Source organism: Paralichthys olivaceus, chromosome 18 (assembly GCF_024713975.1).
Source record: "Paralichthys olivaceus isolate ysfri-2021 chromosome 18, ASM2471397v2, whole genome shotgun sequence".
In the NCBI taxonomy this organism is placed as follows: domain Eukaryota; kingdom Metazoa; phylum Chordata; class Actinopteri; order Pleuronectiformes; family Paralichthyidae; genus Paralichthys; species Paralichthys olivaceus.
The window spans coordinates 4,704,985-4,722,847 of record NC_091110.1 but is presented as its reverse complement, the minus strand read 5'-3'; the positions used below and the strand labels follow the sequence as shown (position 1 = coordinate 4,722,847).

Sequence of the window (17,863 nt, the reverse complement as noted above, 5' to 3'; positions counted from 1 at the left end):
CGAATGAAAACCATCCCAGTGGGTTTGTTGTATATGCCACAATGAGGCAGTGCTTACTTTGTAATATTGTAATGATGCCTTGTGAACATGCACAGACTCTGCCTCAACATGCATAACGTAAAAATGTTTATGGATGTTTGAATGGGACACTGTCGCAGAAAGCTGTGGAGCAAAACAGGTGTAATTTATATTATTATGAGTAGGGTGGGACATTTTTCAGATTATTATAATACTCAACGCAAAATCAAACTTGACTGGGTCACTGTGGTCAAGGTAAGTGATAGAAAACATTGCTGCAGACAGGGAGACCCCAGCTCAATACTGACCCTGCTCTAATAGCTTTGTGCATGTGCAGTTAGTCCGTGCCTTGTTGAGTTATAGTGTGCACACATGTAACTTTGCAAAGATTGCTTGTTAGGACTTATGCGTTAACTTACATTCATTATGGACCTAATCAAAACCTTATCCCTTAACTTAAACCTAATTTACATCATACCACACACACACACACACACACACACACACACACACACACACACACACACACACACACACACTAGTAACGACATAACCCACACTAGGCTTCCGTACATTCACGTGATTGGTTGTTTTTCCAGCCATCTGATTGGCTGCTGCAGCTGAGGCAGTGTTTTTGATCTGCTGAACAGGGAAGTGAAAAGCAGAACAGGTTTTACTTTTACCTTCTTCGATCTTCAGTTTGATGCGTCTGGTTACTGCTGCTCCACCTCCGCCATGTTCCTCCGCCTTTAACCCGAGCGTTGTGCGAGTCTGAAGCCGCTGTGCACATGACAAGCTAACGATGGAGGAAAAGTTCCTGACCGTGGTGTTCCTGCTCAGCTGCCCGGCTCTGGCAGCTGCCCGGCGGCCTCACATCGTGTTCATCATGGCCGACGACTTCGGCTGGAACGATGTCGGGTATCACAGCTCGGAGATCCGGACGCCAAACCTGGACAAAGTGTCGGCCGGAGGAGTCCGCCTGGAGAACTACTACGTGCAGCCTATGTGCAGCCCGTCCCGCAACCAGCTCATGACCGGGAGGTACCAGGTGAGACCACGGGGGGTCCTCCGCCTGCAGCCTGCAGCCCGCTGCCCGGTCACAGCTGCTGGGCTGCAGGCCTGTCAGCAGGAGAGGCGGTTTGATTTCTAAAGTTCATTCACACACAAGGGGATTCTGCACAGGGACATGAACACAACTCAAGAGACAACATTAAAAAGTCCATTTCAATTCAAAGAGCACAGTTTCAAACAATTTTCAAGGAGAATAAGAGATTGAAAGAGTAGAAAAAGAGGTAAAAGACACAATACAACTATAGATGCGAAAACTCTCTAACAGCTGAGGTTTTACACAATGAAAACATTATTAGACACCGATGATACTTCGACAGATAAAGCCATTTAAAACATTTTAATGATGAAGAAGACTAACATCATTGTGCATCATAAGGTTGGTTGAAAACACAAGAGATGGACACACTGCTGTGTGAAACTGAGCTCTGAATTAAAATGTACTTTTACGTATGAGTAATAATAAGATAATTCATAGTAAAAGAACCTCCTGCTGACAGACTCTTATGAACTTCAACTACAAGACCAATCACACCTTCCTCCCTTCACCATGTGTGTTTCAAAACTTCTGCTTGCATATCAGAGTCTGCAAGTTCCCTCTTGGCTTGGAGCCATTTTCAACATGTTTGACCTCCTGCACAGATCCACACTGGCCTGCAGCACCAGCTCATCTGGCCCTGTCAGCCGTACTGTGTGCCCCTGGACGAGAAGCTGCTGCCCCAGCTGCTGAAGGAGGAGGGCTACGCCACACACATGGTCGGCAAGTGGCACCTGGGCATGTACAAGAAGGACTGCCTGCCCACCCGCCGCGGCTTTGACTCCTACTTTGGTTTGTCTGTCGTTGTATTAACATTTTATTAGGTGACTGTGTTATAAGAAAAGTAAAAACATATTTAAATTGTTAATCATGCTGTCCATAATGTTAGTACATAATACATGCAATGTAAATTCTGTATTATTATTCATTAGTCCACTGTCCAGTCACATATTATTTCCTCTATAAAGGCCTGATACTTTTCATAAATATTATTATGATGATATGTATAAAATATTTGAGAAAAGGAATTCAAATCACAATAATATTGGCATTTCTGGAGCAGAACCCAAAAAACATTGAGAATGTTCCTCAATTCTGTGGGATGTTAAGCGGGTAGTGAAGTGTTTACAGGGTGAAGGTGTGAAGGCATCACTGACACTGAATCTCAACATCACACAATATTTTGAGACCTACACACTAAATGAACACAACAAAACAAGTATAACTGCTGTATATGGTTTTGTGCAATATGAAAAATGTTTCGTATGTGTTGTGTATTTTATTTGTTGGCTTAATTAGTTTGGAAAAATAAGTTGAGGGATTTCCAATGCAGCTGAAAGATACAGGTTAGGAGCAATTAGACAATATGCTGAATCATTTGTGGCTGGAACAACAAAGAGAAAATTGTTCATGGGTCATTCACTCAGTGAATCAAGCTGAAACTTTTAAAAGTGAGTTGAACTCAAATAGTATTGTTCTGGCTCATGTCTGCCTGCAGGCTACCTGACAGGCAGTGAGGATTACTACACGCATGAGCGCTGTTATCCCATCACTGCTCTGAACCTGACTCGCTGTGCGTTGGACCTGAGGGAGGGAGAAGAAGTCGCCACCGGATACAAAGGAGTTTATTCGACTGAGCTACTCAGTCAGAGGGCCATCAGCATCATTGAAAAACACAATTCCGACAAGGTGACACTCACATAAACACACACATACACATATATATCACAAAGGAAAATGCTTGATCGCTTTTTTAGTTTCCCTAAAAGTGGAACAGGAGTGAAGAGAGGTCAGTGTGGGGGAGATGGGGTCTCTCATCTTGGTGAGGAGTCACAATGCTGTGATTTGTGTTTGACCTAAGGTGCAACTGATTGTCACAGTTCTGTCAGTCAATGATTGTGAGTCCAGTCCAGTATTATGTGGGTTGGAAAATGATTATTTGTCTTTTAGACAATGAAGACAGCTTGAGCCACAGAGACGGGTCTTCACATGTTTTCCTCTTTATCTTTCAGCCGCTCTTCCTCTATGTGGCGCTGCAGGCAGTCCACTCTCCCCTCCAGGTGCCAGAGCGCTACCTGGCCCCCTACCATTTTATCAGCGACCCCAACCGCAGGCGCTACGCTGGCATGGTGTCGGCCATGGATGAGGCAGTGGGCAACATCACCCTGGCTCTGCAGCAGGCAGGACTTTGGGACGACACAGTGCTCGTGTTCTCGACAGGTGTGTGCCTGTACCGAGCCACTGGATAAATCTAACTCTCTCTGTTATGGTTGTGTCTTGATCGCCCATTGGTGGCCTGCTACAGTACAAGTCATAAACAAGGTTAACTCACAAATAGGATAATCATGAATGACACTAGGAATGCTTTTATCCAGTGGTTTTTTTTATATTCAGCCAGAATTGAAACCAGATCAGTGGGTGCTGATGAAGTAAAAGAGTAGTCACGTTTTATGTTTGCAGAAAATCTGATTTCCCTTAAACATCAGAGACAGATTTTCCCAGGGTGAAGAGTTCAGGTGAAAGCTTAGCTCCAGGTTTATTGAATTAATGCATCAGAGGGTTTGATGGCACATTTTATACACAACTTGATGAAGAATTACCTGGATCTCTTTTCCATCAGACAAATCAGTATCAGATTGAGTGCACATGGTGACCCCATCCAGAGCCAGAGGGTGACAGGTAGTTGGTTGATAGGATGCATTACTGAACAGGCTGAGGCTCTGTCAGGTCTGTAAGTGACGCTTGATGGAAAATCATTCATAAATAAAGGAACAAAAAAAGCACAAAAAGAAGCAAAACAACCAAAGAGGAACAAAAAGAGACGAGGAAAAGACTAAAAACAACTCTAAAGAGAATTTTTAGAAAGCATAGAGCCAAAAAAAAAAAAAGACAGAAAATGATTCAAGATATTAATTATGCCAAACCAACAAAACAACCTCTAACTGATTCCTGAAGACTTTATTCATTTTTCGCCATTTGCATCACTTTCAATACATTTCTTTTCCTTACATTTCATATCAGAATATTTAAACTTGCTTATTTGATATCCATTTAATTAAATATTAGTAATATACAGTTTATTAGACACCAAGAACAAGAGCTTTAAGCACTTTTGACTAATTCTACAACGTGCCCCACTCCCCTTTCTTAAAGCCGTCCCTGATTCTGAGCCCTTACCTCTGCTTTGCATGTTTGATGTTTGTATTAGTTGTGATTTTGAGTCATTCATGACTGGTAACACTGGAAAAATGCCATTGCAATACTCAGTTTGTCCACCAGAGACCAGTGTTTTCTTTTATAGGCTCTAACAGGGCTTCTTGTTTATCAGGGTCGAGAAGGACACAGAGATTTATACAGAAAGAAAGAAGACTTCACTTGGCTCAGGTCTTCAAATAGACCACTGGAGTCTCAGTTCTGTTGAATCTTGAAAAATATCCATCCCATAAACCTTTGAGGAACATAATAAGGCCAAGACGAGGCTAGAGCCATCATCTAAACATGTGCCTACTCACTGGTTTCCACATGTGGAACTTATAATGGATTGCATCTGAAGTAGGTAACTCCTTTAAGGGTTATTTTTAGGGGTTTAAAGGGGTAATTAGAAGACAGGAACAATGCTGTGAAAGTAAAGTGCGAGGTTTTAATGCGTGTGGTGGGCTGCGGTAGGTGGCCTGTTTCATTGTTCTTCCACACATTTGGTTGGCTCTGACTCAGAGGATTCAGTCAGCCATGTGCTGTGCAGACACAATCTGCTGATTTGAGGCTGAGGAGAAAGACTCTAAGAAAACTCCTTGTTTTCTGTGTCAGTAAAAGTTATGCACCGGTTATGTAATCTCTGATGTGACCAGAATATAGTTTATAAACCAATAATTGTCACTGTTGCTGCAAAGTTATCTGACCAAAGGTGTTATTGATGATATTTGCATCTTGATCATTTGAATTTCTCTCGTGGTCAAGCTGTTATTATTGACCCACATGTGTCAGGCCTCACAGGAAACAAATGAGCCCTGAACTTGTTCCTTAGTGATGACATTTTCTGCAAACTCACCGCCTCACTGGGACTTGACTGTAAGCAAATAAGCTGCAGTTAAAGCGGGGGTGGGGGCGTGGGGGTATGGCCAGCAGCAGAGAGCCAAGGCAGCTTGAAAAGGCATTAAGGAGCGAGACGGTCTTTTCCAGAACAGTTCGGGAATCGGCACAGACTACTTCCTGGACTTGCACGACATTGTGCCGCTGAAAGGGGAGCCCTGGCTGGATGCGATTGGCCATGTGTGTTTATACTGGACCGGCCTGTTGGGACAGTCGGCCTCGCTGCCTGTGTGTGCACTTGTGTAATGGTTGGACGGGGTGCAGGAATATTTGTCTAGCAGGGCGGACAAAGGGATGAATATTTCTGTTTGTTTAATGTCTTAGGTCACTTGTTTTTATCCACGCTAACTGTGTTAGTCACCCTGCCACTTTGGTCCAGACCATAGACTGTATCTCCAGACTTAGCTATTGGAAGAATTGCCATAAAACCTTTTCTTGGTCACCAGAAGATGAAATTCTCTAAATTTGTCGATCTTTTGCTCATATCTGGCTTTAATTAAAATACATCACTGACTATTGGACTATTTTTTTTAGATTCATGGTCCTCAGAAGATGAAGCATAATGACATTGTTGATCCCCTGACTTTTATCCTAGTTCTACAATAAGGTTTTAGTTATTTTCAGTATTGGTACAGAATCTTGTAGATATTCATTGTTCCCAGAGAAAATATCCCAATGATTGATTTGCTAACCTGTGACTTTTCATCAAGCACAACCATGAGCTTGAAATTTGTACTTGTACTTGAGTGAAACGTCTCTTGTGGATTGATTGTCATGAACCTTGGTACAGGAAAACACAATGTGTGCATCTATTTAAGATCTTATAGATATCTACTTCATGCCAGGAACGATAATGTGTTTGCCAACTTTGTGTTGACAGACTGCACCACACTACTCTCATCTTCTTCATCTAACAAATTCTGTTACTTTAAAATGTAACTATATTTTTAACCTGGAAAAGTGAACTCAATCATAACAGCAGATGTAAAGAGAAGAGCTATATATATGAATTTAAATTGTTGTTTTTCTTGGGCGCCAATTGATTGCAATTCTGCCTTTAACCCTAAGGTTTGGGTTCTATATGGGGTGGAGGCGGCTCATTAACACCTCGTTCATCTTTATATCCACTGAATTAAAATAGTGTATTTTGCTGCTTGTGTCTTTACATTTTGTTCCTCCGGCAGATAACGGAGGTCAGACTTTGTCCGGCGGCAGCAATTGGCCACTACGAGGCAGGAAGGGGTCACTGTGGGAAGGTGGGGTCCGAGGAGTTGGATTTGTCGCCAGTCCGCTACTGAAACAACCCGGAACCGTCAGCCTCGAATTGATCCACATCTCTGATTGGCTGCCTACCCTTGTGGGCCTGGCAGGAGCGACTCCCAACACCACAAAGCCTCTAGATGGATTCAACGTGTGGAAAACAATCAGGTGAGCAGGGAAGAAGGTTTTTTACAGATCTTAAATTCCCTGTTGAGAATTTGTCACGGTGGCAGGTCGGCCTGTGGCCTGCACTTACAGCGTGAGCGATAGCAGCTCTTTACTTCTGACAGCCTGCCCTCTCTTTGTGCCCCTTCCTGATCCTTCCCCCAGTGCACTCTCACTCCAGCTCTCTCTGTCTGTCTCCCTGACCCAGCGTCTTTTTCTTGTAGGAGCTCCTGCTCCTTCAATAAGCCCTTTGTTACTGTGGCAATGGGAGCTCAAAGAGAAGGAAATTCCATCAGCCATTCTAACACCAATGTGTAGTCCCCTCATCCCTCTGTTTTTTGCCATTACTTGCTCTCCATCCCCACCTCTGCCTCTCAGAACTATTAAAGCCTACTTTTATGTCAGCTAATTCGTTTTCTCCAAATCTTTTCATGTTGGAAGTTGAACAAACCTGAGATGTTGTAATTATTGTGTGCATGATATATTAAATCATGTGTTCTCGAAGTTTTCAAAGAAATTGGTGATTTGATGAATCAGATTAAGTCAATTTTCCATGTTGGTTTGTGCTCGGGTCATCACACAAGCTGTCGCCGAGTCCTGTTTGACTGACAAATTATATTTGTAAACTAAATGTGGACGCAGTGAAAGAGGTGAAATTGAGGGCTACTGCAGAGCCCCAGCAGAAAATCAAGGCTTAGCCAGGACCACAAACTACTACTCACAGCCTCCACTTGACTCGATTGGCCGGCGCACATCAGCTGACCGCTGGCTGCTGGCGTTGCCGTGTGAGCCGTGCAACAACACGAGGAACAAACTGCTGTTTGTTTGCACTGCTTTACAGTTGCATTTTGTCTTTTAATTGGCTCGCTGGTTACAGAAAACAGCAGCCTGACAGCTCGGGTCGTGAAATAAAAGCCGAATGAAACCAAAACAGTAGGCAGGCAGCAGAGAGTGAGAGTTATTTTAGTTGTGTTATCAGACACTGTGGTCAGTGAGAGCGGTGCGTTTTCTCTGCGGTGGAGTGCGGTCAGAGCATATGACTGCCTGGTGAACATCGGCCAGCTGGTTCAGATTTACACATCCCAGTAAACTTTGCAGTGCACGAGTTAGGCTGTGTGGTGTGTGTTGGTGTATTCGTGTGTTTTTAGTAACATTGCTTTTATGTTACAGCTACGGGTTTGCCTCACCCAGACTGGAGCTGCTGCACAACATCGACCCTCTCTATGAAGATATTGCTCCATGTAAGTTCACATTTTCACTGTACATCAGAACACTAATGATTATATCATGTTAATGGATTAATCTATACAATGTCAGACAATTATGAAGAATGTCCATCATGACAAAGCTCCCAGGAGAAAAACTCTCCAACCAACAATTTCAGGTTTAAGTTAAACCCTATTCACTCATTCACTCACACATTCATTCTGCAGCTCTATATGCAGCGCTTTTCTATCACACATCCTTCACACTCATATGGCACAGGAAGTTTCCACATGCAGAGTTGAGGAGCCGGGGATCGAACCGCTGACCTTCTGGTTAGCGGTTATTGGACGTTCCCGCTCTTCCTCCCCTGTGCTTTGAGCCACAGCTTAATGTATGTACCATTCACCGAATATGCTCTTTTCCAGAGTTGGTGAAGGGAGAATTTTGACATGAATGTTGAAACACACAGTCGTGAAATAGAAACATTGACTGACACAAGGTAAACAGATCGCAGCAAATCCTGCCAATAGGCTGAGATCATTTCACTTCTATATGTAAATCATACGGGCTCATGCTCCTTCTTGACCGCCGTGTTCCTCCAAGGAGCGTCGTCTGGCGTCGCCATTACTGCACGTCCATACTGTTCTTGTCTGCAGTTCTCTCATCGGGGAACAAACTACCTAATCCGACCAGAGCGGGGTTGTCACATTATATAGATATATATAATCTAACACACCTAATTAACACCTACTTTTCTTTACCTGATCTCCTGCACCTTGTCCTGTTGAACAGATTTAACACTGTCCTGAAGCTCATTGGAAATGAGGTAATGAAGGATTTTTCAGTGTACATCCGATACTAAAGCAAAAAATTACATGTCACAATATAAAATTGTATTCTCAGCCCAGAAGAGAATCATATTGACAGAATTTTAACCCGTTGGTTTCCAACTTTTCAGACTTCTTAAAATACAACTATGTCTGCTTGTGGTCTTTCATTCCAGGTTGAAGCTTTATGTGGGTATGAATAATAAATGGTCTGTATTTATATAGAGCTCTTCTTTTTGCTGTTCACCCATTCAAGCACATAATTCACACACTGCCATCACAGTGACATCACACTGTCTGTAAACTATATCCCTTTAATTATCTGCTGACCTCTCCAGGTTGGGAGCCACTAGTTTAAACCCCATCCATCCATCCACCCACCATCTATGTATAGATGGGCGCCGGGGGCCGGAGTCTCCCTGCTCGCACAGGGTGAGAGAGGAGGGGTGCACGCTGGGCAGGTCACCAGTCTGTCACAGGGCTGACAAACACAGACACACAACCATTCACCCCTGCAGGCAATTAGAGTCACCAGTTAACCTAAGCTGCATGTCTCTGGACTGTGGGAGGAAACACGTGCAGACACGTACACAGCCCTGGCTGCTTGAAACCCTCTGAGCCACTGAAGGTATCAATTTGACAAAGGATGTTGAGGTGATGGAAAACCTGTGTTCCTTCCTTCCCTTCATCCCTTTTTTATACTTTGTGGGAAGCGTGTTCTTTCTTTTCTAATGTTGTAATTCTCGCTCTTTTTCCCCAACATGGCCATAAGTATCAAGACCTCATTGTTTGGGCCAAAACTCCCAAACCATAGACATTGTAAAAACCAATTGACGCAAGTTAAAACAGACTGAGGAAGCGTATTACATAACATTTGACTAAACTCAGCCTATTAGCCTATTATGCTCATCATGAAGTCTGTTTGTTTGGATTGCGAGTCTTCGGGCGGATGTTGTTTGTGGCTGATCTCACGTGGTGTCTGGATTATCATCAGTGGGTCTCCAATTTAGCCACGTTTAGAAAGTCTGCCTGATTAAAATGAAACCTCCTCCACTTGTGTGCAACGGTGATCTGAATTCTTAAAATGTAATCAGTCACTGTGGAAACTGTAATCAGTCATCGAAGAGGGTTGACATTTGAGGGCAGGGTGCGTACAGTTTAAGATTGTAGGGAGGTTTCCAGGAAATGGGTCTAGCGACTGCCCTTTATTATTGCTTTGTTACACAGTGGAGTGGTTTCATTATTGTCTGAACCACTTGCTATTAGGTGAACCAAACCACAGCCATTTCTGAGGAGGAAGCGTATTCCCGGTGTGAGGCCACTATTTCTGACTTTGTGGAGGACGCTGCACCTTTGTTGGACATTCAAAAACAGAAGAGGTATAGGAGGAGTACATTTCTGTCCTGAAATGTTTCACAGATGGACCATAATAGGCACATAATGATTCTGCAAGAGAGCAGATGCGTAGCTTTTGATCCAGCGTGAAGGTATTGCAGAGTTTCTGGTTCTTTTTTTGAATCAACATGTGGCTCTTTCTGAGGTTTCTACTTTCTTTTTTTCTTCCCCTGTTAGATTTTTTGGTAGTTTTTCCGTACTCTTGTTGAAGGTTAAGGACAGAGGATGTCACACCTTGTTAAGCCTTATTAGACAACTTGTGAATATGGACTGTACAATTAAAATTTGATTGATCAATCTTGGAAATTAAAAGTATTTACACTTGCGCTGACCGACCACACTCAAACTTGTAGATGTTGGATCATCATCAGTGAAGTGGTGTCCACCAACTCCAGAGGCACAAATCTGACTTCTGTCTGTTGTTTAGCTCGTTGCTAACTTGGTCTGTGGGCTGTGTGCTGCTGGGCAGGCTGTGTACAATGACGTTATCTGAAAACGGCTTCCTGTCGCAACCGTTAACGAGGTTGATGGAGTGTGGAGACCAAATCATTAATGGTGCAGGCCGTAAAAAACCAAAAGCATTAGCTGAGTGACACTAAAGCATTCCACAGATCTAAGGGGGTCTGCAAAGTCACCTTTCACATTAAACTGCAATTTTGATTAATGACCATTATGAAAGTAGAAAAACTGCAGCTCTTTAAATTAAAAAGAAGAGTAAATTAATGCAAATGTTCTTTCTCTTTCCTCTAATGGCTGAGAAGTAGTCAAAACCTACTGGGAATAAATACGAGTGGCCTCTGTGTGATGAATAATGTCTGTGGAAAGTTCAGTCACCGCTTTATCACGTTTCCGAGAACTGCCTGTTTATAAAGCTTAAGCCAGGCGTCCTCGAATTATCCTCCAAGTTTACTATTGGTCATTACCATTTAAATCACCCGCATGATCAGAGAAAAACCCTGACGCTTTACAAGCTTTCGCCCCCGTGTTTTATGTTTGAATCTTTATTGTCAGCCTCCACAGTGACAACCAGCCTCCCTCGGCGCATTCCACCCTGAGATTCCTCTTTCTCTTTCACCCCCTCTCTTTCCTCATAACCCGGCCTCTGTTTGGAACCGCGCTCTCCACATTTCTTCTCAACTCCCTCTTCAAGCTTCTTTGGGTTTTGTCTATTTAGCTCATAAAAAGACTGTGGCCCTTTTTTTTTTTCTTGCATACCTTTCTCCTTTCAAGTCGCTGTTGAAAACCCTTCTTCTTTGCTCTTGCACCGTGTGACAAGAGGGATCCTGATTGAAATGGGCCACAGAGGGGTCCCTGAAGTGCTCACGTCTCGAGGGAGAGAGGAAGTAAGAGAGAGAGAGAGTCGCTGGACTCTACCTAAGTCTTATATCACTCCCAAATTTCCCCACCACACTCTTCTTTGCTCTCTAAGGGTCTCTGCCCACCGTTTCTCCCCCTCTCCTCCCTGCTTGTTCTTGAGCCTCTTTGTGCATCCTCCTGCTGTGGATCCAGATGAGCAGGGCCTGCTATGACATTCTCTTCTCAGTCCTGTGAGAGGAATGAACATAATAAAAGGGGCAGAGTTACTGTTGGGGACTGAAGCCCCTTTCCTGCAACTCAGATGTTTGCTTAGCCCAAATCGTTTGTCTTACCACCTGCGTCAACACCAGAATACTACAAGATGTCACTACACTATTCTTATGCAAGTTTTTGAGCTTCACAACCTTCATGTGTATAAGTACGCTTCCATGTCTCATGTGAGAGCAATTAAGATACCCGCATGTCATTTGCCAGCAGAGAAGAATTCAATGTCGCAGCTTTAACATGTGGTGGCAAAAAAACGCTGAGATCAGAAATGTTTTAATTCTCCCGTCACGTCGCTGTGGTCGCATCGGCTCTATAAAACGAGCTCTGTGTGGGTGGGGCTTTGTCCATCTGCGAAGAATGTGGGGGAAATAGTTGCTTTTGACAGCGTGAGGAGGCAAAAATTACTTGCAAATCTGTCTAATCAGGACCATATTGTCGGGGGTCGACCACAGCATGAACCTGAGAATACACCCAAGGCCAGATCTCCGTTCCAAAAAAAAAAAAAAAAACCTTGAAATGTGTGCTCACTTCAGGGAGACATTTTCTGGAGGGACAGAAATAGCAGCATGCAGGAGGCTACAGAAAATTCTGGACACGATCAAAACATCCATTAATTATGTACTTTTGCCTTGTGAAACTTTTAAAATGATGCCGGTTGGTATCTAAGACCCTTGTTCCTTCTTCCAATCTGCCCCAACTGCAGCAGAGTCAAATTATTCATTGTGCTTGGCAGAAGTGGCAGACTGGTGCTGAGTCGACCGCATTACCACCAAATTTGTCACATTCTTCCAACCCCAAAGTACCGTGTGTTTAAAGAAATTAATACGTCAAATCATTTCTGCTCTTAAAGAAGAAGATAGTCCTGAATTTGTTTTGTTTTTAGCAGTTTTTGACCCACTCAGATTTCTGCCGTTTCACTGCAGATTTTTCTGCACAAAAGAAGTCTTTCTCACAGTATCACTATTTATTTTCACACCTTCAATACAGACTGATTTCCAGGTATGCAAGGTTCGGTGCCAGTCAACCAACACAGGGCGTTTTGTATGCAGTGGAAGTCTAATATCATCTTAATCAGCAGTTTCTATCTTTGTTTTAAAAAGATGGATGACCTCCGCGATCAGCTCTGTCCTCTGCTCTGTGCAGGTCCTGGCAGGGAGCGTCGGTTAACTTTGGCCAAAGTGGTCGGCGGAGACTCGTGGGCCAACTCCGGCTTCAATGTGTCCATTCACGCCGCCATTCGATCCTATAACTGGAAGCTGCTGACGAGCTACCCAGGTCAGTATCTCCTGTCACCCATAAAGACATGTTTAGTCTAAGTGGGAAGTTGAAAATGAAGAACATACGTAAATACGCACAGGCACACATTCACTTCTTATCTCTAAGCTAATCAGTGGAAGAGTCAAACCTTATTGTGAAATGTCCTGTTCCACTGAAAGTACTTAAAGTATTAAAAGAGCTCATCTCCTTCATTTATCATGACTCCTCAGGTCTAAGGGGTTGTCAGATAATTAATGGAAGAGGAAAGAGGCTATAGTAATATTAGAGTTTTACATCTTTGTGTAAATCTTGCATATATGTATTTGTTTTCAAATTGTTTCAATAAACACAAAGATTTTAATGTATTTTTTTAAGCGTAATGGACAAATATTTATAGGGTTTTTTTTATCTCAGATGTGAATATTTTCCACTTTTTGTTTGTATCATTACATTATATAAGAGTTTATAAAGTATCTTTAGTTTGTGGTAGTTGGTTGCTTTTCAGAGTTGTCAGTCTGGACTCTTAGAAACTACAGGGAGTGAAATAAAAATACTTTTTAATGACATATACTAAACAAATCCAACCACTCATGGACATCTGAGATGCAACAAGTGGATATTTTTATTTGTAAGAGGTCACAAGCTAAACATGTTGAGTCCCTGATTTGATCTAATTTTGTATATACTATGGTCATTTTATTCTACAAGCTTATTATATGTTTTTTATATAGAATCTACATATAATTATTTTAGTTAAATTTAAATTGTATAAAGTAGCATAAAATGGAAAAACCTAAATAAAGTACAAGCTAAACTTCAAACTACTGTGTTGAGTAAATCATCTGTCTTCCTCCAGGTTGTGACGTGTGGTTCCCGCGGCCCGACCACAACAGCTCCGAGTCGAGCCCCTCCAGCCTGGGTCAACTGAAGCCCGTCATGCTGTTCGACATAGAGAAAGACCCAGAGGAGAGGGTGGAGGTATCTGATCAGTTCCCCTCAGTGGTGGATTATCTCCTCAGTAGGCTCCACCAACACCAGAAAAGCGCCTTGCCAATAAACTTCCCAGACGATGACCCCAAATGTGACCCAGGCCCCACCGGAGCCTGGGGACCCTGGGCTTAGTTGGAGATGATGAACTGATTGTAAAGGATGAACTTTTTGTTTTCCTCTGTGGAGAAAATCCTATTTTTTAATGAATTATGATTAGATTTTATAATGGCTGTCTAAAAGACATTTTATTCAATCATATATATTTAATTTCTTTGCTTTGCAGAAACTCGATGTGACATGTTATCCATCCATTAGTTGACTAATGGATGCTGTCCTTGTTATCCATCTTTACGTCCCAGGTCAATAATGCTTTCAGAGGTAAATTAAAGCGATTGCGTAAAACGTCTTAAAGACACATGTTGCTGATTTGTAAAGACCCTCTCCCTGCTGTTTCAGGTATTTGCACTTCGTTTATCTACTGTTGAGAAGCTGCAGGCTCCTTGTATTTGTCAAACACAAAGCCCCACAGAAATAGCAGGCAGTATTTAACCTGAGAGAAATATGTCACCATCCAAACCGTGGGGCCTCGCCAGGGTATTTTTCAGCTCTTTTATGATAGTATGGAGAGAGTATCACACAGAATGTGGAGTTTGGTCATATTTTTGACATTTAAAGCTGCACTAAACCAGAAGTTTTGTCCCACAGAGAGGTTCCACCATCCTGCACTAATTGTATTTTTCAGCTCGTTGTTCTGGACATGTGACTTTAATATTGGCTCACTCATCAGCATACTTTCTGACTGCAGCAGTAGACTGACAGCAGAACAGCTCTGATGGGGCCACTGTACTCTCCTCAGGACCAACAAGCAAAAAGACAAAAGCTGCTTTCAGACCCTAACTGAACACCGCGGGTGGGGGGGGTTGTGAGAACAGCAGGAAAACTTCCCCAGGATTCACAATGAGCGAGTGGGCGTGCTGATGACATTTCTAAAGCGAAAATGAAAAGCACAGTGTTCTGACTTCATTGTTGCAGAAGAAGCGATGCTCTGTTTATCTGAATTCAGACGGTTTTTATAAAGATCAGTTCACAACAAGTGTGTGTGGTTAGAAAAAGGCAGAGGAGCAGAATCACACTGAGTAATGCTCTGAGTGATAATAATAATAAACATCATATATAATATATAGCTAACAATCAAGGTACAAGATCTTGATATTGATTTGAAATCATATCGCCCAGCCCTGTTACGTCTCTGCCTGCTGCACCCCCCCCTCACCTGAACGTTCTCCAGATTTCTGTGTTGTGAACGGATCTTGCCAGAGAATCTCCTGCTGAATTATTCATGTGTGAAAGACAAACTCTGGATCCAATTGCAAAAACATCCTCTGGAGTTCATGTCTGGAATCGGCTAAAGTTAGAGACAAGTTGGTGAACACAGTGGAACATTTAGCTGCTTACGAGTCAGACTTTTTCCTCAGGAGTTGATGGACGCTTGTAATTGCACTTGTGACCTTAGGGGGAAAATCTAACTTTTACACTTGTTTTCCAACAGTATCTTGTATGTTTAAAAGTGATTTTCTTATTTTCTTGCTCTCAGCCTAATATGCTAAAATGTTTGCCTGTTATTCAGCTCTGCGCTTCTTTGCTGGAACAAATGTAACTTGATTCTGCTGTGCAACCATTAGTTTTAGGGATTCTGGGAGCCCCCCTGGTTCAATAAGTAAAAGAGCCACAGATAATATATGATAACTCATAGTTGGAGCACTTCTTCAGCTTTCAGCGGATCCCATTCTCCTGATTCGCTCATCAGTCCAACCATTAAAAGCTGTGTTCGGAGAAATCAGGTTTTTTTATTTCAGAAAATGGTTTGTTGCATAAAAAAAATGGCTAAAATGTGAAACGTTTGAAATAAAATGTTTTTAAAATAAAGGATTTTATTTCATAATTAATTTGCTTTGTATTCAGTGAAGTACGAAATGTATTTCCTTCATTGTTGCCTTCAAGTTAATTGGGTTGGCTGTGTGTTTCTGTTGAGAGACCGAAAGGAATTCCAGGACGTCTTCAGGTGTCTCTGATATTATGGCTACAGAGATGATTCCCACATGTCAGTCACTGGTGAATCTTCAGTTCTCATGGACGTGACATAGATTATTTGTGCTGCCGTGGAAACCGATTTTGTTTCATTTCATTTGATCAGCTGAAGTTAGAAGGTTACCGAGGACCAACATGCTAAACGCTAAAAAAAGTGCATCTTTCCAAAAGAGTCATTAGCATATTTGGAGTATGAGCGGGAGAAACAAACTTCCTTAATACATACTCGCAATTTGACCTTTGGCCCCTTGGTGTTTGACCTCCGACTGGCAGCAGCATGCAGACCACCACAGGAAATGCTCCCTGCAGAGACTGGGCGGCCCCGTCCTAATACGAGCTGTGACCCTTAACCCGCCCCTCGAGTTGATTGGCAGCCGAGCGAGGCAGCAACAATAGTGGTTACTGGGGAAAACAGTGGAGCTTTAAAGCTATTCGACAAAAGCAGGTTCGTTGTGTCAGTGAAGCTTGTTTCTTTTACAGATGTCATCTTTGTTTTTTGTCAGACCTGTCACTGCTGCAGCCAGGGAGGTGGTGGCGGCGTTTTTCTGTGTCGTGGTTTAGACTGAGCTGGATTTAGCTTTTTGTACAGTAGGACATAAAATAACTGAGCTGGATGTTATGAGTCTCAGTGTGGCTCCTCCTTTTCACAACCAAACTTCAGACATGCAGAAAGAGAGGGATGCTTAAAGGAATAGTTCATATTTGTTCATACATCAACACCATTCTCATCCCTGAAAAGAAAAGAGACTGAGCTTTCAAACTCTTTGATGCTTAATATCTGTATAACATTTTATACTTACACATTTTTTTTTTGTTTTTGAGTTTAATTGTAAATGCAATTACTTTATTTGTTAATTTAAATTTACTGGGGGAAACAACTAGCCAGGCTCTGTGTGAAAATACAAAACAAATGCCTTTGAACACTCAGTAGTTGCTGTGTTATGTTGTTTATATTGCAAAAGCTGAAGTGTATATCAGCTATTGTGGTTTTTAACAGGAGTTATGAAACTTTCAGATAAGTCGCAGCATGTGGCCAAGAAATAATTTGGCACCAAAACCACGATTTATCATTTAACATTTAATGTAACATGTAAATTGATGAGCTTTTTAGGTGCCAGGAGATTTTTTGGAAATGGACATTAAAGTGATATATGTCCTCCCATCCCAAGCTCATTATTTCCAAAATTGTTGAACTGTTACAGAACATTTATTCCTAAATATAGTTAGTAGTTTGACAGAGCAATATAATCAACACACAATTCATTTCTGAAACCTAGAATCAACTGTGACACTTAATTAATGAGTAAAGATTTTATGTCGTACATCACTGAATTATTTATGTAGGAACAGTCCTCCCATATGGTCGACCCAACACTACTGTGTGATGCCAGTTACTTAGTTAAATTTTAAAAACCAATCATCATTTCATGCCTCTGTTCTGGCGACAGCCATTAGCCACAGGCATTGTGTTTTCCAGTTGTCCTTCCGTGCGTCCATTGAGACGAAGCTAGTGATATATAATAGTTGAAATTAGTTCCACCTTTATCAGCTGAAGTGAAGACATAAATATATCAACATTCCTTATTTTGAAATCAACCACGACCCATCATATGAAAATAAATGTTTGGTTCTTAAGGTATTTTATTAATTATTCCTGTAGTTCTGTTCCAGTAAAGGTTTGACCTCATGAATTTTTTTTGCATTAGGGTCTTGGTCCTATGTTTAGACAGGACGACTTCAGAAGGCTCAGGAAGAAGATGGTAATTGGACCTTGAGTCAGAAGCAGATGATAATATTAAATATATTAATAATAATAATAATAATAATTAATAATTCAATGAAATCAGTTGGACTCCTGTATTTAATGTTATTTCTGTGT

At 42.0% G+C, this 17,863-nt stretch overlaps 1 protein-coding gene across 1 annotated transcript; it reads left to right on the top strand.

The window, feature by feature from the left end:
* Positions 1-629: 629 nt before the first annotated feature.
* arsb (arylsulfatase B) lies at positions 630-15,822 on the top strand. The gene is made up of 8 exons (XM_069513881.1): positions 630-1,066; positions 1,729-1,915; positions 2,622-2,812; positions 3,136-3,343; positions 6,397-6,640; positions 7,808-7,878; positions 12,793-12,924; positions 13,763-15,822. The coding sequence occupies exons 1-8, from the start codon at positions 821-823 to the stop codon at positions 14,026-14,028; spliced, it is 1,545 nt and encodes a 514-aa protein (XP_069369982.1). The 5' UTR covers positions 630-820; the 3' UTR covers positions 14,029-15,822.
* Positions 15,823-17,863: the final 2,041 nt, after the last annotated feature.